This window comes from Pomacea canaliculata, linkage group LG1 (genome assembly GCF_003073045.1).
Source record: "Pomacea canaliculata isolate SZHN2017 linkage group LG1, ASM307304v1, whole genome shotgun sequence".
Lineage (NCBI taxonomy): Eukaryota > Metazoa > Mollusca > Gastropoda > Architaenioglossa > Ampullariidae > Pomacea > Pomacea canaliculata.
Window position 1 is genome coordinate 20315396 of NC_037590.1, and position 20487 is coordinate 20335882.

At 36.9% G+C, this 20487-nt stretch overlaps 2 protein-coding genes across 2 annotated transcripts; both read right to left on the reverse strand.

The window, feature by feature from the left end:
• Positions 1–1341: 1341 nt before the first annotated feature.
• LOC112577180 lies at positions 1342–19548 on the reverse strand. Its single transcript, XM_025260219.1, has 29 exons — positions 19436–19548; positions 17591–17880; positions 16839–16935; positions 16481–16533; positions 15849–15945; positions 15412–15531; positions 14908–14996; positions 14639–14790; positions 14010–14137; positions 13656–13734; positions 13252–13403; positions 12663–12751; positions 12238–12375; positions 11528–11690; positions 9285–9351; positions 8718–8904; positions 7442–7538; positions 7066–7118; positions 6592–6688; positions 6001–6120; positions 5585–5673; positions 5315–5466; positions 4630–4757; positions 4369–4447; positions 3944–4101; positions 3428–3516; positions 2999–3136; positions 2394–2556; positions 1342–2043 (listed from the first exon to the last, which is right to left on the reverse strand). Exons 2-29 carry the CDS (start codon positions 17662–17664, stop codon positions 1963–1965), a joined length of 3129 nt encoding a protein of 1042 aa, XP_025116004.1. The 5' UTR covers positions 17665–17880; positions 19436–19548; the 3' UTR covers positions 1342–1962.
• Positions 11220–13382, reverse strand: LOC112575571 (cytochrome P450 3A19-like). Its single transcript, XM_025257522.1, has 5 exons — positions 13247–13382; positions 12663–12751; positions 12238–12375; positions 11528–11690; positions 11220–11301 (listed from the first exon to the last, which is right to left on the reverse strand). The coding sequence occupies exons 2-5, from the start codon at positions 12680–12682 to the stop codon at positions 11221–11223; spliced, it is 402 nt and encodes a 133-aa protein (XP_025113307.1). The 5' UTR covers positions 12683–12751; positions 13247–13382; the 3' UTR covers position 11220.
• Positions 19549–20487: the final 939 nt, after the last annotated feature.

Sequence of the window (20487 nt, forward strand, 5' to 3'; positions counted from 1 at the left end):
GTTATCGCTAGCCAGCTGGCAACCGGATGACAAGCACTTGAGCTGAAAACACCCAAGATGTCTGTCTTTTTTAAAGTGCAGGCAAACGTACCTAAAGCACATTGAGTAAAATCTGAAGAATGTACTGAATGTTTGTGTGTCTGGGTTACTCTTGGCGATGTGAATATGTCTTACGACAATAATTTTTGTGTTGAGGGGAGAATAAAATAACACCGAGTAAAATACAAAAGAGCACTGAACTCCTCATACCTACTTCTAGTTTTCTCTGTTACATTTCTGATTAGCATTCAGGCACAAAACACAACGAATTTCAATGAACAATGAAGCGGTGTAAACAGCAATTTAATGTGAAGTAGAGGAAAGTAACTCTTATAGAGACTAATTTATGCATAATGCAGTACTCTCCCCTTTAAACCCTTTTATTTATGTTCCCTGAACTATGTGAGATTTTGTTCCTTTAACTTCAATGAATTCAAATGTTCTATAAAGTTTTCTTAGTTGGTTTGATATGCGCTAAATATTTTGATTTTAAGTTTAGTATTTTATTCGTTGCAAGCATTGCATAGTTGCAATTATTTTCTAAAGAAATGTAGACATAACGTTATACGAAAATTTATTTTTCTAAATATATTAAGTAATAGAAATGCAATTGTGACTGAGATTCCAGACAAGATGGCCAAAGAAAGAAATGACTATTAAGACGGTTAGTCGACGAACATGCGTATTAGTAAAGATAACGTGTGGCAGACATAGAAGTACACTCCAAAACAGAAGTACATAACGCAGTAGAAAAGTATATGTCAAAAGGGAAAAAAAAGTTGACAGATTGAGACGACAGAGCAGTTAGGCAAAGGGACATAAATCACATCCCTACATGAAGATTGCTATTATTTATTTCGGATCTTCAAAGGCTGTTCCTTTTTCTTGTCCCGTTCATAAAACTTGTGGCCAAGCACTTTTTCTACCTAGGGGAATGAAGTTATTAATGGTCAGCCTTAACCGTAATTTTAAAGGATGGAAGTGAGGGAAATGCAGATGTAAGATGTCGATGACACAAATGACTCTGTGTGTGTGTGTGTGTGTGCAGAAATGTTAGAGAGTAATAAATATTATTTTATCATTTGCTGTGAATATTTACATCAACGGGCGGCTGACCGGAGAGAGTCTGGTGTTTTAAGGGCATTATTCTTTATTATCATAAATTATTATCTTTGCATACTTATTATTAACATACTCACGCAAGCATTAAAACTTAAAGAGAGAGAGAGAGAGAGAGAGAGAGAGAGAGAGAGAGAGAGAGAGAGAGAGAGAGAGAGAGAGAGAAAATATTAAAACGTTTTGAGACAAAATTTATTTTTATGATTAAAACGTAATACAAGAAAACATATAAACTTTATATGCAGTACTCTATTGATGTATTTTTATGATTAAAAAGTAATATAAGAAAACATATCAACTTTATGTGCAGTGCTCCATAGACTGTAATAATATCTTCTTAGTAGCTATGTTGCTGTGAGATTACAGATTTCATTTCAAACATGAATAAACATTTTCTGTAAGACTTGTATTTTAATTTCATTGAGAAAGGAGGCCATATGACTCATTGCAGATTTTAGAAAACAGATTTTTGCAATAATCTTTACTTTTGAACAAAAAAAAATGTGCACAACAAAGCAGCATAAAAATGCATGCGTGAACGTCCCAGGACCACTGCTGGCCTTGACTTTCGATTGAGATTGAAATAAAAAGATTTCTTAACTGTACATTTTCTAGTGTTTTCTTTGATTGGCTATTGATAAAACGATGAAAGCAATATATTTTACAAAATATTGTTAACATCAAAGTGTTGGAGGAAATGTTTACATGTTATTGACAGAAAGCACAGGTGTCACTCAGCCAGGCCTGGCCAGGAAATATACACCAGAGAGGATGTTTGTGGGGTCAGAGTTCAGTGGATTGGCTTCACTCTCGCAGCACGGCTTTGATCATTATAGGTCGCTCTGGGCCACTCACCAGACTCCCAGGCCGAATTCTAATTCTTCCCTTTGGACAGATGAGACGAATAAATGAAAAGCCAACTCATCATAATAATTCAATGTTATTAAAAGTAAGACTGTAACGTGTCTGTGATGGTTTGACAAACCGTTGCCTTATCCTTTCTGTCTATAAATTGTTAGAATATAAACATGGATGAGAAACGATCACAGAAACACATGAACATGAACAAAAAAATACATTAACTGAGGTAGTTTATTTCTTTTTTTGTCAACATTACTAAAGTATCTCTTACTCAAGTACTCGTGTTTACGGGGAATGTAAACTGCTGATGACAGCGGAATTTTTCTTTGCCCTCTGAAATTTGTTGCTGTTGTTATTTTCTTTTCCCATCTTACCTGCAAATCATCCGTCTTGATGAATTTGACTCTCCTGAGCACGTAAACCATGGCGATCTTCATCTCCAAGAGGGCCAGGCGCATGCCAATACAAATACGAGGGCCAAACCCGAATTGCAGAAGAGAGATAGGGTTCCTGCTCCCTTTATTTTCTTCCGAAAACCTGTCAAAGATTGAGATCATTGCACAAAACTGAAGTGTAAGTGCAGTCAGTATAGCTACTGTCATATAATTCTGGAAACACTACATTCCATGCGTCATACTGAAATTGTGGTTAGATTATATAAGACTTGTTGTTTACGAAGTTACTATTTACACAAGTGCAGTGAATATATTTTGTAAGAAACTGGGTATATCTGAGCAATACCTAGATTATTGCCTTTACAATAAAATAAAAAGCACATCTACGTTTGCTCAACCAAGGAAATTGTCGCCCTTCCGTTTAATTAATTTATTTTTTAACAATACTTATTGATAAACCTGCTAAACAGTTTAAATTTATTCTCGATGTTCTTGTTACCATTTTTACTTTCTCATATTCCTGGCAACAATGTTTTATTTAGCCTCTTCCTACTTTGTCTTTGGTCCACTAGTTAATGACTTACCGTTCAGGAATGAATTTATCAGGTTCAGGGAAATATTCTGGATCATTCAGCACGTTGGCGATAGGAATCAACACTCCAGCGCCCTTGGGTATTGTCACACCTTTGATTGTCACTGTTTCCGAGGCCAGTCTGTTTATTCTGAGAGGTTTACAGAATCGGTCATCAGCCTTGTACTGTAAACTCGATTTATAGAGATCTCGCTTAAAACAACAATTTTCTTAGTTCTAAAAAATTCCTCTGTTCACTGCTAGCTGACTCTTGATTATTGCCTTTCCCGTGTATTATTCTTCTTATTTGCTTTGTGAAATACATTAATTGTTAACGACAATCTTTGATTTTGTTAAAGAAAGAAGAAGGGAAAAATAAACAATTTTTTTTCAAAGTAGTTTTTTCGCTTCAATTCTAACTTTAAAAAAAATCTCTGCTAACATGTTTAAAGGCGGATACATTCGAAGTGTCTCGTGGATGACCTTGTCCAGATACTTCAGCTTCGCCACATCTTCATAGGTAACATCACCCTGAACATTGTTACAAGGCGACAACGAATTACATATTTACTTTACACATTCTTATTCTTGCACAAAATAAGTGAGACTGTGAATATGCAGAAAGATATATAATGAAGAGATATTTAAAAATAGGTAAACCACTAAGATATCTATTCAGAAAAATGTATATTCTGAAATATTTTTATGCTCGTTGATTTGTGGAGCGCAATATTAACAATAAAGCTTAACCAGTAAACTAAAAATGCTTATAACATGTTCTATCGTGGATTAAATAAAACCTTCGTTCAATGTATCATAAAATATTTAAAAGCGTTGCATAAACTTTACTGAAAGTATAAAACAAGGGATGGTACGACAGCTATAAGAAATTATTGTAGGAGGTGCGTTACTAGGCGATGCGATGTAAAGTGTAAAGAGGAAGTGCCTCATAGCTTACATCACCAAGCTGGTCCTTGATCTCCTGCACCACCTTCTCCTGTATTTCGGGATGAAGAGCCAGGTTGTAGGACAGAAACTGCAGGGTTGTGGCCGTCGTCTCAAATCCACCCAGCAAAATGACAGTGGCTTGTCCAAGGACTTCAGCTTCTGATAAGGCTGCAACAAATATAAACTCGTGGATAAATTTGTAAAATTGTCAAGAAACGAAATGGAAACCGTGAAAGCTACTAGCTATTGCTACAGATGGAGATATAGGTGTCAAGAAGATCATTAATGCAAGTAGAGCAGGTCGCGGAGAGGGATATTTTATGTTCTTGTGTCCCTGATCCCTTAGGTTTCATGTAAATCATATTCAAACAATTTTTAAGCACCAATCTAAAATCTTCTGGTAGTTAGTAAAATTAGTGAAAGACAATCACTTACATTTCAGTCTCCCATTTTCCGGCTTTTCATTTTCCTCATGATCGAGAATCATCTGAAGGAAATCTGTGTGCTTTTGTGCCTACAGACAATGAATAAAATAACTCAACTAAACAACATTAAACAGTGGGTGTATGTTTTTTGGGGGTAGGTGGGTGGGTAGGTGGGTTTTCTTATAAGGGATGTTTCTATTTTAGCATAAGGCTAAGTCACAGGCACAGACTCTCACATCGTACATCTACAAACATTTAACTTGGACCTTACACTTTTTCCCTCGGACTTTCTCTGCTGCATGATGCACTGAACAGTTTCGGAGAAAGGCGTCCACCCTTGTTGTTTAAACACGTAGGTTACCAGGAACTTCACAACCGGCATCAGACACGGCATTGCCACTGAAACAAAGAAACAAAACAAAAATTAGGTTACACACATTTTTTTTTTATCTCTCCTTATTTCCGTGTCAAATCTTGTTTTCTACTCACATCTTACAAAATATCTCATAAAACAGTCAAACTGTCTTCGAGAAGTACATCTGTGTGACAATTCCTAACGTAGGCAGCGGTTGTATAAAATTATCTCCCTTAGAATAGGGAGCAATCACGATTAGCAGAGAAACCTTCCTGTGTTCTCCACCCAATAAATTGTCTTACCCGCTACACAAAAAGTTATTATTGGGAGTAGCAACAAACTAAAATTTATCTCATTTTTTGCATTTTTTAAAAATAAAAATGATGATGATGATGATGACGACGATGACGACTATGATGATATGTTGTTATGAAAAGCTTATAGATTTACTGAAATCTGCAGTTGAATTGGCGATCAAATGATTTCGCAGGCCGTATGGGTCACGTGGGACGTCCATCTCCTCACTCACTGAATGTTTTAGATAATACAATGTGAGCGGGGTATGGGGTGTGTGTGTGTGAGTGAAACCAAAACTACTCACTCAGAACCACGCGGTACCAAGCATTAGAGGAGACAAAAGACACCAGAAGTGTCGCGCTCTTGACGAAAGGATGGTTCAGATCCTCTTGGGAGTTGATTTCTATTCCAAATGCTGTTTGCGCGATCACGTCCATAGTGAAGGCTCCGTAAACTCTGAGGAACGAAGAGGAAGAATATAAAAAGTCGAAAAACAGAAAGATGTTTAATTTTTTTTATCTTGAAGACAGAGTAATCATCATCTTGCGATGTTATCAATGAACATTGCACTTACTTCTTGACATCAACTCTTTCCCCTTTGTCAATCGCCTTCTCAATGTTGTTAATCAGTTGAACGCTGCACTTGTTGATATGAGCGTCCATCTAGAGAGGACAAGAGAATGTTAAATGCTCATTTTTATTTTAAACGAGCTATCTTAATTTCTGTCCACGTCTAACCCTGAGTTCTTGTTATTTTTATTTTTGATATTTGTATTTTGTTAGTCATATTTTATTAGTGCTCAGTACTGTGGTTTATCCTTACATTGTTCCTATGTTTTCCATGTTTCGCTCTCGTCTCAAGCGCTAAAGATCACACTCCTTACGAGCGTGTATAAATCACTCTCTTATTCATCAATAATAATAATCATAATAATAATCATAATAAATAACTTGAAATTAATCTATAGGAAAGAGCCATTTAGGTCTCACCAATTTCAGTTTTCCACTACTGAAAGTTGGGGTCATGAGGTGTCTGACCCTGTGCCACTGTGCTCCTGCTGCACTAAACAAATTGCTTTTAAGTCCCTCTGGAAAAATCTCGAAAGAGTCCTTAACAAAACCAACAACAAAAGAATATTATGGTTTGGCAACAGCTTATCATTTCTCTAAAAAACCACATGTCTTTATTTGGCTCTAAGGAATTATTTTAGTGCTGTTGCTGTCATAAACCCATGGACATTGAAAAACTGACTTCTTTTTCGATCAACTCATACGGATTAAATAATCAACAAAGGAGGATCAAAGGTAAGGCATAAATTGATATAGAAATTGATATATTAATGTCAAAGGGCATGCATGATTAAGCATGCTTATTTATTAAGTTTAATAAGGTGAGAGTATACTATATCGTTGTTCAAGTAAAACAACTTATGTCTTATACCCACTTCTAATTCAAACTGTCCATCACAACTCAAATTACAAATACAATCTTGTGATAAATACAAGGACCCAACAGCTTTCTAAGAGAGTCAACTTACACACAACTGTCAAAATTAGCATAAATAAACCTGGGCAACTTACAAATCGGTCCGTAAACTTGTTAAAACCTTTCACGAGCACTTCTTTCAAAATGTCAAGGTCAGTGGTCACCAGGAGAGGGCGAGATCCTGAATAGATGCTGCAATTAACAGGAAGGATTAAAACAATAAAACAACCCATGACACTTGACTTCCACAGGAAAAGAGACCATTTCAAACTTCTTATTAATAACAGGGAGGCCATAAAACGGGTTGACTATTTCATGTTCGTAGAAAACATCCTTTTGGAATTATTTAGCTAGTACAACAATATACTGACTAGAATAAAAAGGACCTGCAACGACTTCACTTCCTCCGCCACGTGTACATCTCCGGTATATATTTCTTAGCAGGGACATTGTGGTCCAGTTTTATGGGGCAGTGATCGAGAATGGACGGGGAGACCAATTTAAACTGGCGGAGAATAGTTTAAACAACAGTGATATTGCTTGGCTTGGTAGAACGTAATGTAACATACCCGAATGTTCGGCCATAGGTCTGTGACCATTTCTGAATGCTGACCTCATTGCCCTGAAATCACAACAGTATACTTTACCCAGAAATGCGCTAAGAATGTCGCAAAAGCAAAGTAATAATCAGTTTTAACAGATAACATAAGAAAATCAGGAAATTAAAAGCTGATAATCCTGTCTCTAATTTAAATACATTAAGAAGTTGTGAATATGGGGGAACTGTTTTAAACAAACGCCGAAGACGTCAAAATACAAATAAACCAAGCAAAAAAAAATATTTGTTGACCTTTTTCACTGAGCTATGCTTCTATAATTCTATGGTAGAAGCTTAAAAAAACCCCAAAAAACGAATTTAAACAAATGTATTTTGGAGCATCATACATTTTTATTCAACTCCTGCTGGTTACCAAAAAGTAGAGTTGGCTTTGGTCCATCGACTCCTAAAGTTTTCCAGACACTGAAGGACCAGGTCTTGTATCTGTGAAGAATAAAACCCTTATTATAATTTGATAGCATAAAAGAGAATAAAACACGTGAGTGTTATGTTTTTCCCACTGTCTGTATTGGTACAACTAAAGGTAAAGTGGCTTTAGTGCCTGTTACACTCAGACATACCTGTCTCTGGAGGGACATTTGCTTCCAGTACTTTCTCCACTCCACTGTATGTGTATGTGTATGTGTATGTGTATGTGTATGTGTATGTGTATGTGTATGTGTATGTGTATGTGTATGTGTATGTGTATGTGTATGTGTATGTGTATGTGTATGTGTATGTGTATGTGTATGTGTATGTGTATGTGTATGTGTATGTGTATGTGTATGTGTATGTTGAGAAAGAGAGCTCCCGCCTGTGTTGTTCGGTAAAGGCGCTGTATACGTAAGCAAATTAATATTATTTGTTTCTTAACACATACATATTATTGACATCTCCTACATATGCAATATGATGAAAAAGTGTATTAGTTATAAAAAAGTAAACAACCATCTCAAAACAAAACATAAAGATTGTACTACACGAATATCTTACAATGTGCTTCTCTCAGTTTAGCGAGAGAGAGAGAGAAGGACAAAGCAACATTCGTTCTAAAACTTTACAACAGGGTGAGCTACCTATCAAGCAGTAAAGAAGCAAAAAGTAAACGGTTCACCGCAACATCCTGCAATACTTACAAATAAAACAAGAGGCATACGAGTGGAAGGAAGCGAAGAAGAATTCCGCCACTCTAGCTTTATATTCTGTCTGTGTAAACGAATGCTCATGCAGTGCTTTTAATTATTTTCTTACTTCTGTCATCAATTTTCTATGCTCACCTGAGGGACTGAGTAGATTAAAAGCAGTATGTTTGGGATGACTGGATACTAATTTAATAAACTGGAATAAATAGTAATCTGTCTGCTAACATCTAACTCTTCTGACGAGAATGACCATCACATATCTGTTTTCAGCCGCTCAGTCTTTGTAGCTTACTGTATACATCCAGAGCGTACACCAAAAAAAAAACAACCAAAAAACAAAAAACAAAAAACAAAACAAAACAAACAAAAAACAAAAACAACAAAAACAAACAAACAAACCAAAAAAAAACAACAAACAAACAAACAAACCAACAACAAATGAACAAGTAAACAGTTCAACGAAATATTCTTCAATACTTACAAATAGACCAAGAGGCCGACGACTGGAAGGAAGAGAAGAAACAAGGGCAACTCTGTGGCAAAAGGAAGCTCCATCTGACAGGACTGGGGTGTGTGCAGACACTGTCTGTCTGAGTCCGTCCCTCTGGCTTTTATCCTGTCGTGTAGGCGAAACTGCACACGGAGTACTTTCGGTTCTTTGTATCGCACTCACCATTGCAAATGACATTCGGTCAACGGTTAAGGTCCTTACGCAAGTTCATATTCCAATTGAATTGTTATCTGTGTCGCACTGACACACGAATGTCTTACAAGCCTGCAGCAAGAGTTTATTTACAGAAGTGGGAAATACACACAGCGAATGTACGCCGGGTGGCCGGAGTTCTTTTCGTACTTTTGTCCTCAAAGTTCTCTGCTCCGCTGAGGGGCTGCGTGGCTTCAATGTTTGCTACAAACTGTATTTTGTCAGACGACTGGGGTTAGTAAGATGCTGATTTAACAAACTGGATTAAATAACAATTCTTCTGGTCACTTCATCTCATTCTTTGACCATCCAGCCTGTTTTCAGCCGCTCAACCTTGTAACTTACTACATACATCCAGACACCCCAACTCATCAGTTTGGTCTTTGGCCATCAGCACAGGTAAGGGAATTATCTGATGTATACAGTGTAACGTGCTTGAAGTACAGAATGTGGGAGTAAGTGTTAATCATTGTCACGTGCTGATGTAACTTTGATGGATTTTTCAGTGTTTGTTAGTGTTTACATTTTTTCTTACAAGATTTCAGCCACTATAATATAACCATCATATTGACGTGTAAATAAACACCTGCTTCTAAGGAAGACTTTCGTGTAATGAGTCAAGCAATTTTTTTATCTATATTTGAGGAGAAACCTAGAAAGAGAATTGGGAGTTCTTATATGTTTGGAGCAGGCAGAACACAGACTGATGAGCACACACAAGCACACAATCATCCACTCACCGAAAATGAAAGAAAATGGCATTTCAAATAGCTGTCCATCAACCAGCCTGGCATCGGCCAAAGGTCCTCGGTGCAGCATGATGAACCTTTTCAAATTGTCTGTTACCCTTTGTCTGCGTTTTAACATTTTGGAGCAGATGTATAATCTTCACCGGTAAAATGTGGTCAAACAGATAAACCAAACTGCAAAACACTGTCTATATGAGATTTGATTTATTAAAAGTAAAAAGTTTAAGATATTCCGAGGAAATTAAGACTAGCTTCTAGAGAAGAACTTTGTTTACGACCTCTTGAGTCTTGTCATCCCAGTTAGGTGTTGTTGTCTGTTTGCTTATGCTTGTTTTTCTTTGTTTTAGGACTGTCTACTTAATTTTATTGTCTCACAATGACCTCGGTCTGACCCCGTCCTGGCGAGGTTTGATAAATGTTTGCTTACATGTGCAGATCTTATCTCAAGCTCAATTTTAGTATCATTTACTTATATAAACTGAAAGCACTCAAGATAGTGTCTTTCTAATGTGCAGGCAAATGTACTGAAAGTACTTTGAGTCACCTCAGAGGATTGTACATATAGTTTGATACCTGCAGTGATGTTAGTATAGAGACTGTGCCCTTGACAGTAGAGATAGAAAAGAAAAAGAACTGCAAAAGTGTACTTTGATTAGTTAGTCAACTCATTTAGACGAAAAGTGCTTCCATATTGTTTTGGCAGAAGAAGAAGACGAGGAGGAGGAGAAGGAGAAGGAGGACTTATGTATTTATTATTTATAGGTCCACTCAAACATAAAGTTTAAAGAGATAAATTATCAGGAAGTTGTGAGACAAAATTTATTTGTATTATTACAAAATAGTACAAGATATATATACATACTTGCTATTGAAATAGATGGATAAAATAACATTTTGGGTGACCTAAAACTTATTATAATGTTAATATTATCATGCAAGCACTTACTATGCATTGTATTCATTATTTAAATACAAACATGTAACAAAGACTCAGAAGGAAGTAAACTAAAAGGTTTATCTGAAATAGTTTGTAGATATTAGCAATACTTTTCTTAGTGGTTGTGTTGCTGTAAAATAAAATTTTTCCAGGTGAAACACGAAACTTTTTTTACCACAATCCTTGTATTTTAATTTTATTGAAAAGATAAGACCATATGACTCACTGAAAAAGTTCGTGGAAAGGTTTATTGTAATAATATTTACTTCTATGCAGAAGAAGGCTCAATACAGCAAATGAAAATGCGAGGGTCCCAATAAGTGGGTTTTGACTTTAGGTTGAGACTGAAATATAACGATTTCTTAACTTCCGATTTTTGAGCGCATCTGTCTGTCTGTCATAAATTGTATATGAAAATAAAGCATTATAAATATAATAGACTTTACAATATATTGTTGTGACATCAATCTGCACTTCAAGGAATGCTTTCTCTTTATTGACAGGAAATAATAATAGAAAACAAGCCATAGAGACAGAACAGCTTAAAATCACAGGTGTCACCAGGTCTGTCACATCAACCTTCAACATTTTATCTTTAGTCCCGCAGCTCGGCTTTGAGCAACACAGGTCGGTCTGCGGTACTGACCAGAGTTCCAGGTAAAATCCCAATTTTGCCCTTTGGACATACAAGACAGAAATAAATGAAAAATCAACTCTCAATAATTATTCAATGTCATTAAAAAAAGACTGTCATGTGTATATGGATAGTTTGAACTTCGAAGAAAACACACAATAACTATAATTTGGCCGAATTTATTAGTTCCTTTTTTTCTCTTCTTTCCCCTCACTGAATGTCTACTTCCGCTTTAACAGTAGATTTTTGTTTTCTGATCCCACCTTACCTGCAAATCATCTGTCTTGATGAATTTAACTGCCCTAAGCACGTGAACCATGGCAATCTTTATCTCCAAGAGGGCCAAGCGCATGCCAATACACAGACGAGGACCATACCCAAATGACAGAAAGGCCATAGGGTTCCTGCTCCCTTTATTTTCTTCAGAAAACCTGCTCAAAGGTACCAATGTACAAAGCTGAAGTGTAACAGCAGCGAGTTGTAGCGACTGACATGCAATCCATGATACACTTCAGTTCTTACTAACATTTCAGATGTGTTGCTTACAATGTTATCAAGCTAATAATTAACGAGTGCTGTGAGATTATGTAGGCAGGTATTGTCTTTACTGCCTTAAATACATTACTATCCTAATAGTCAAATGAGAGATACGTTAAAATTGTAGCTCATTTACAGGGTGTTCGGTGTATTTTCGTAAATCCTTATTTATCATGTAAACACGCCTAACAAGCTAAGTAACTTTGAATTCTTTCTCGATAGTCAACTCATGTTCACAGTTAATTGTCCATTTCACTCGCCATCATGCTCCACCACCATCATCCCACCAGCTCTACCACCAGTGCCCCTATTACCACCATTGCTATCAATTAAACTTGTTGCCAGGACTGCTGGCACCAATGTTGTAGCTATGGTCTTCCTGCTTTCTCTTTGTTTCACTTGTCCTACCTGTAGTATTCTGTCCACTTAATGATGACTTACCGTTCAGGAATGAACTTATCAGGTTCAGGGAAATATTCTGGATCATTCAGCACGTTGACGATAGGAATCAACACTCCAGCGCCCTTGGGGATTGTCACACCTTTGATTGTCACTGTTTCCGAGGCCAGTCTGTTTACTCTGAGAGGTTTACAGAATAGGTCAGCAACTTTGTACTGTAAATTCGCCTTATGGAATTTTTTTTTCCTTAACAAGCAACCTAACAGGAAAATATGTTTGGAACATGACTAAAATCACTTTCACTCTTAGTGATCGCTCTTTTTATGAATCGTCATCTTTGCTTTGTCAAATACATTTAATTACTAAGAATTTTTGTTTACTCAAAGAAAATTTTTTAAAAAAGAACTGCTTTTTTTTAAACCAGGTTTATTCCCTACACTTCTAGAGGAAGAAAAGTCTCTACTAACATGTTCACAGCAGGATACATTCGGAGTGTCTCGTTGATGGCGCAGTCCAGATACTTCAGCTTTGCCACACCTTCGTAGGTAACATCACCCTGAACATTGTTTCACGGTAACAACGGATTACATGTCTAGTTTCCTTGTTCTTATTCTTAAATAAATTAGGGTCATGGTTATCGAATTTCAGCCTCTGTGCACTTTAACATAACAGTTAAATGAAACTGTATATATACAAATAAAATATTTTATGAAGAGTTAATAAAAAGCCCCACTATGATATATCTACACGCAAAATTTATATTCTTTAATCTCTTTTATTCTGGTTCATTTGTGTATTGCAATATTAACAATAAGCTTAACCAGTCAACTGAAAGGTGCTACTAACGTGTCCCATCGTGGGTAAAGTAAACCATCATACAGTGTGTCGTAGGTAGGTTTACTGTATCATATAATATTTATATTTAATAAACTTTACTGAAAGTATAGAACAAGTGATGGTACGACAGCGATAAAAAAAACTATTGTAAGAGGTTCGTTACTAGGCGATAACTTCTTATGTAAAGTGTAAAACGGAATTGCCCATTACTGACATCACCAAGCTGGTCCTTGATCTCCTGCAAATTTTCTCCTGTACATCAGGATGAAGTGCCAGGTTGTACGACAGAAACTGCAGGGTGGTGGATGTCGTCTCATATCCACCAAGAAAAATGACGACGGCTTGCCCAAGGACTTCAGCGTCTGATAAGGCTGCAACAAGTATCAGCTCGTGTATAAATCAGTAAGAATAAAAACATCTAGAAACAAATTCAAACTGAAAAAAAATTCGTTAAGGCTAGATATGGAAATATAGGTGTCTAGATTATTACTGCAAGTAGAGCGATTCGCGAAGACGTACATTCTATGCTCCAGTTGTTGTGTCCTTAGGTTCTATGAAAATTTGCCTGAGCTCTTGTGGTTAGAGAAATTACTCCCAAGACTGATTGGACGACAATCACTTACATTTCAGTCGTTTATTTTCCGGCTTTTCATTGTCCTCATAATCGAGAATCATCTGAAGAAAATCTGTGTGCTTTTGTGCCTAAAGACAACGAATAAAGCAACTAGACAAAACAGGATGGCAATAGTTGGGGGGGGGGAAGGTGTGTGTGTAGGTGTGGTTGGGGGGACTTGGGTGTTCACGTTTTTGTAAGTGAAAACAGCATGACAGTAGTGTGTTAGAGAGCTGGGTGTCTGTTTACGTTCTAGCTTGTAATGAGGTCTAGCACAGACAGTATGCTCTCATGCACCATATGAACCATAATACTACAGACACTTTGATATTGTATAGATACAAACACTTCGCTTTGACCTTACACATCTTCCCTCGGACTTTCTCTGTTGTATGATGCGTAGAACAGTTTCGGAGAACGGCGTCCACCCTTGTTGTTTAAAGACGTAGGTGACCAGGAACTTCACAACCGTCATGAGAAATGGCACAGCCGCTAAAGGAGATAAAAAAATACGTTAGTATACTCTCTGTTATTATATCTCTCATTTCTGAGTCAGAACTTGTTTACACCTTCATCTTATATATCATCTGAAAAAACAGTCTTTTAGCCAAACTGTCTTCGAGAGGAACGGTCGCGTGCTTACTCATACCATGCTGTGAAACATTGTCTCCCTTTGAAGGTAAACTAGTTGGTTAGTAAAGCAGCTTCTCTGTGTTCTTCACATTACTTGGTACAAAAATGAGCTAATTACGTGTGGCAATGAGATAAAATGCACCAAGTGACTCGGGGAAATTCAAGAAACAATTTTATTTTCTGTCTGTATTTTACTTCATTTCTCTGACAATTTTTTGGAGTTTTTCCTATTGCTAACCCACTTCTTCAAATCGTGTCATTTCCCTTGGCTGCTACCAACGAAGGAAGGAAGAAATAAAGGAAGGAATTATTTTTGATTAACAGATGTGCAGGCGTAAATTAAAATCCAAATATTCTCACTCAGAAGCACTCGATACCATGGATTAGAGGAGACAAAAGACAACAGAAGCGACGCGTCCTTGACGAAAGGATGATTCAGATCCTCTTGGGAGTTGATTTCTATTCCAAATGCTGTTCGCGCGATCGCATCCATGGTAAAACCTCCGTAAACTCTGAGAGAAAAAGAAGGATGTTGGTAAAATTCGAACATGAAACATTTATCTTTTTTTACAATTTTGAAGACAGCGTAATGACCAGTGTACGATGTTACCAATAAACATTGCACTTACTTCTTAACATCAATTCTTTCCCCTTTGTTGATGGCCTTTTTCATGTTGTCAATCAGGTGAGCACTGCACGTGTTGATATGACTGTCCATCTAGAGAGGACAAGACAGATCTGCTCCATTTTTCAATTTTAAATGCCTATTTTCATATCGTATTAGCTATCTTGAATACTTCCCCTTCACGTACCAGCCAGGACGATAGAAAGCTTGATCGTCGTATCCATGTGCTCTCAGATTCTTGAGTAAACTCAGGCAGAGCACTTAGTCACACTTCTTGCACATTTCTTGCAGCTAAACGCTTGTTATTTAAAATTCTTGTTATCTAACATGTTAGAAACTGTAGTGACTGGACACTCTGTCCCTTGATGCCGATCTTTTTTTTTACAGCTGTTTTTTAATTTTTGTTGCTTGAAAAAGCACTTTAAACTGAAAAGCATTATAATATTAATAAAATCCTGAAAGGAATATGTAATTAATTTATAGGAAAAAAGAGTGATCTAGCTCTTACCATTTTCAGTTTGCCACTACTGAAAGTTGGGGTCATGATCTGTCTGACCCTGTGCCACTGTGCTCCTGCTGCACTAAACAAATTGCTTCGAAGTCCTTCTGGGAAAATATCGAACGAGTCCTGAAAAAAAACCAAAAACAAATAAAAACAAAGTGTAAGTCTTTGGCGGTGGGTTGATAGCTGCCTAAAAAACTTCACACTCATTATTTGGCTTTAATGTTTACGGTTAGTGCTGTTCTTTTGACATGGACATTTAAATTTTAGTTTTTCTTTTTATATTGATAAAATCTGTTCATGTTTTACATGCCCGTCTTATTTGAATCGGCCATCTGAAACTATAATTTTGCGATAAATTTTTATAATCTCAGAGCTTTCTTAGAGATGTCTAATTCAATTTAAACTGCTAGAAGTAGTATAAATATCCCTGGACAACTTACAAATCTGTCTGTAAACTTGTTGAATTCTTTCACAAGCACTTCTTTCAAAATGTCAAGGTCAGTGGTCACTAACATTGGTCGAGTTCCTGAATAGATGCTGAAATTCAAAGACTTTGTAACAGGAATAAATAAGTAACAGTACAAGTATCATAACAAATCTTTCATCAGACAACCGTAAAATTGAGATAAATTTCTGAATGTTTCAGAACAGTACAAATATGGAGAATTTGACATCCAGCAGTATCACTTCTGGACAGTGACTTCTAGAAAATAAAAATGACTAATCAAATACTAAAAACAACACAAAAACAATAGCAGTAATGAAATATATAGGTAGGTGGTAGATCACCTGATGGCGTAGTACAGTGAAAATAGTCTACATTCGAATGTGTCTAGAACCAAGACTGTGTGTCTGTGTGTTTGGTATTATTTGATTAAGTGGCTGCCATCATCAAGATACCTTTTAATCATTCAGCAAAAAATGTTATTTTTTTTTATAAGAAGCACTTTTAAAATGTGATATTTTTTTCAACATGAACAAAGTTTTAATGTAGTGCTAAATATTACCATATTATATTTTTACAGTTTAATCTCAATTATAGTGTTTGGATTAGTAGAACAGTGCAGCATACCCAAATGTTTTACCATAGGTCTGTGACCATTTCTGAACGCTGACCTCATTGCCCTGGAAATCACAATATTTCACTCAGACATATAAAAAGAAAGTTATAAAATCAAATTAATCCTAAATTTTAATATATAACACAAGAGAAGCGGCAAAAAATGCTTATAATCCTGTATTGAACTTAAATATGACAACAAGACATGTGATTGAGGGGGAAATGTTACAAACTGCCGACTTGACTCACACAGAAATTCAAGCAAAATACATTTATGCAACTTTTCCACCGATCTATCTTCTATAATTCTATGGAGGATATATTTTGAAAGCTGAAAAAACTTGAAAATATGTATTTGATATTTTCATACTTTTGTATTCAGCTCCTGCTGGTGACCGAAAAATGGAGTTGGCTTGGGGCCATCCACGCCTAATGATTTCCAGACACCGAAGGACCAGGTCCCGTAGCTGTGAAAAAAAATCCTATTATAATGTGATGAAATAAAAGAGAATAACACGTGCTTGTTATGTTTTTCCTACTTTCTGTATTGAGTAGCTCTAGCTCCTGTTACAAGTGAGTGAGAATCAAATGTGTGTCTGTTGAAAAAAAGGCGCCCGTCTGTACTGGTGGGTAAAGGTGCCGAAGGTAAAGGTCAACCCCTGACCTTTGTCAGGTCGACTGGAGGGATGAGGTGTTAGAGAGCTCACTTTTCTAGGGACAAGCTTTACATGAAGACGATGCCCATCTCTTCTCCCTCGCTGTCTTACCATCCCAAACCCTTTAAAGAATCAGGTCTCCATTCCACCTTGCTGCCCTAGTATGGCATTGAACCAGCACTCTCTCAGTTTGGACTCGGCTATGGCGCTGTTTACATAAGCATTACTCTTTGTTCCTCAACACATATATTATATTGACATCGGCTAAATCTACAAAATAATGCAAAATCGTATTAATTATAAAATGTAAACACCAATTATATCAAAACAAAAGATGAAGACTGTGATATACACATATCTTACAGCGTGCCCCGCAGTTTATAAAGCGAGAACAACATTCCTTCTAAAACCTGTACAACAAGAAGCAATAAGTAAACGGTTCAACGCAACATTCTGCAATACTTACAAATACAATAAGATGCCCACGACTGGAAGGAAGAAAAGAATGTAGGGAAATTCTGGGGCAAAAGGAAACTCCATCTCAAAGGATCCGAATCTGTGCGATGACACTCAAAATGGACTTGTTATGTTGGTGTCATACAGACACACGAATGTCCTACAAGCCTGCAGCAAGAGTTTATTTACAGAAGTGGGAAACACAAACAGCGAGTGTACGACGGGTGGCCGGAGTTCTTTTCGTACTTCTGTCCTCAAAGTTCTCTGCGCCGCTGAGGGGCTGCGTGGCTTCAAGGTTTGCTACAAACAATATTTTGTCAGACGACTGGGGTTAGTAAGATACTGATATAACAAACTGGATTAAATAACAATTCTTCTGGTCGCATCTCATTCTTTCACCCTGCGAACCTGTTTTCAGCCGCTCAACCCTTGTAACTTACTACATATACCCCGCCCCACCTCATCACTCTGGTCTTTGTTCATCATCACAAGTTAAAGGAGTGGACTGATCGGAACAGTGTAACGTGCTAGAAGTACAGAATGTGGGAGTAAATGGTGATCGTTGTCACTGCCGTGACGGTGACTTTATCCTTTCCGTTGATTAGAATCCTGATGTTAGAGAGATTTTATTTCGGAAGGGCGAGCTCACGCGTATTTTGGAAATTTTAATGATGTAAAGAAGTAAGCCACGGCCAATCGACAATATAACCTCGTACACTTTTGAGTTTGGTCATGCAGCAGGGAGTTCCCAAAGACCTCCAAATTTTGGTCTTGTTTTTGCAAGTGGAAGATAGGAAATGCATTCTACCTATCATTCACACTATGAATGTGGCAAACAAGAGAGTAAGGGTGAGGTGGCATCCTGTGTGGCAAGTACAGGCGGAGGTCACCTGAGGTCTGTTTGGAGTAACACCTTTTGTTGACTCCACACCAACGAGCGCGTGTCCTCTCTCTCTCTGAGTGACCCACTTCCCAAGAATTTCATGCTGAGACTAGCAAAATGTTTCACTGCATTTTTTTTCATGAAGTATGTGACCTAGAAAGTTTTTTTTTATATAAGCCTTACCTTTCTGCCCTTTGAAGTTCCTTTGATGAATCATCTGGACAGTCTTAAACTAAGTTCAAGCTAATTTATTTTTTACATTTCATACATGAGACCAGTTTAAAAAAGAAAAAAATCACCCTGTGGATAGAAACTTGCCGTAAGTATGTTTTTCCTGTCAGCACGTAACTGTACGACTCTAGTCGACTGTTCCCCTATTCTTTTCTCCCCCACATTGCTTTTACAACAAACCTATTTAACCCTATTTCCAGCTCCACCCGGCGTCACCTACATTCACGAACTGATCTGGATTGCTCGGAGTATTTTTCTTTCTAGGTCTGGTCAAACAGGATATAGTACAGATAGGGCAAGCACGCGGCCGGGTGGCCTAGTAGCGACATAACCCTTAGGGCAGATTGTATTTATCCAAAGGAAAATTAAATAGAAAACCCATCTGAACACCGAGTACTTTCTCTCTCTCTCTGTGTGCTGAGAGAAAACTCAACTATGTTTATACGTAAAGGTCGTTAGAAATAAAAATTTATTATTATCTTCTCCTCACACACAAGTTTTTTTAACATTTGCTACACCTACAAAATATAAAAGCTTTGAAAAACAAAAGTTTATTAATTGTACAAATAAAATTAAACGTTAACCCTATAAATAAAAAAAAGACTGGAACGCTCTTCCAACATCTTGCAATGTACTGGTTGCAAATTATTGAGAGAAGTATTTGCTGAATAAACTTTACAACAACGTGAGCTATTTTTAAAGTGATTAAGATGCAATACTAAAAAGTTGTCACATACTTACAAATAAAGCAAGATTCCTACGACTGGAAGAAAGAGAATGAAGAGAGGAAAGACTGTGGCAAAAAGAAACTCCATCCTCAAATATCCTTTGTGCGATGACAGTGTCTGAACAAGTCCGTCCCTCCAGCTTTATAGTCTGTCAGGAAGAGAAAGTGCACGTGAAGTGTCTGTGGTTATTTGACACTAACACAGCCCTGCCCAGGGATTTCCTTTGTTTGCTGGCTATTCAATCAGCGGATGAAGACGTCCAAGTACGCAGGTGCACATTGAAAATTATTTGTTATTTTTCTGTGTCATTGTGAGATACGAATAAAAATGAAACTCTCCTGCTGTAAGTTTCCATTAATACACTTTACATGTTTATATCCATACAAAAGGTGTCTGCCCGCTTTGCCATTATATCACATTTTAAGAATGATAGAGTATGTCTTAGTAACAAATCTGATTTTTTTGACAGGGTTACTTCTAATCCTCGGGCTACGTGTAATACCTGTGTGATGTTTGGTTGTGTGTCTAAAGCTCGAAAACAATACAACATCCGGAAAGACTTTAGGCAAATGTTTTGTGCTTTGAGAAAAGAATGCGTGAGTGACTCAGAGTGTGTGTAGCTGAGAGGTCCATTTCTGGATATTTATAGCTTTTTTACCTTTACTTCCACATTTCATTAAAAATACTGTTAATGTGATAGCAAATCTTCCGCTTTTTTTCTTGTCGCCGTGACGAATAAAGCCCCTCGTGATGGCCATGATAATAGCTGAATATAATCACTTTCAGGTTGCCAAGCATGATAGCAAGATGAGACAGACTATGACACATCGATTGTGTCAAACTCACGATTATTTTTTCAGAAAACAATGCCAGTCAATATTCTGAGCTCCCTTGAGCTTGTGGATCATACAGGTGCAGCTCGGTTTCTTTTTTTTTATATAAATAATCTTTTCAAATTTTATAGAAAAATTAAACGTGCAATGTAAAAAAATATTTCACTTGCGTCGAATGACTTCATACAAATTCATAAAACAGACGTGGAAGAGGCTACAAAACTGCCTTCTT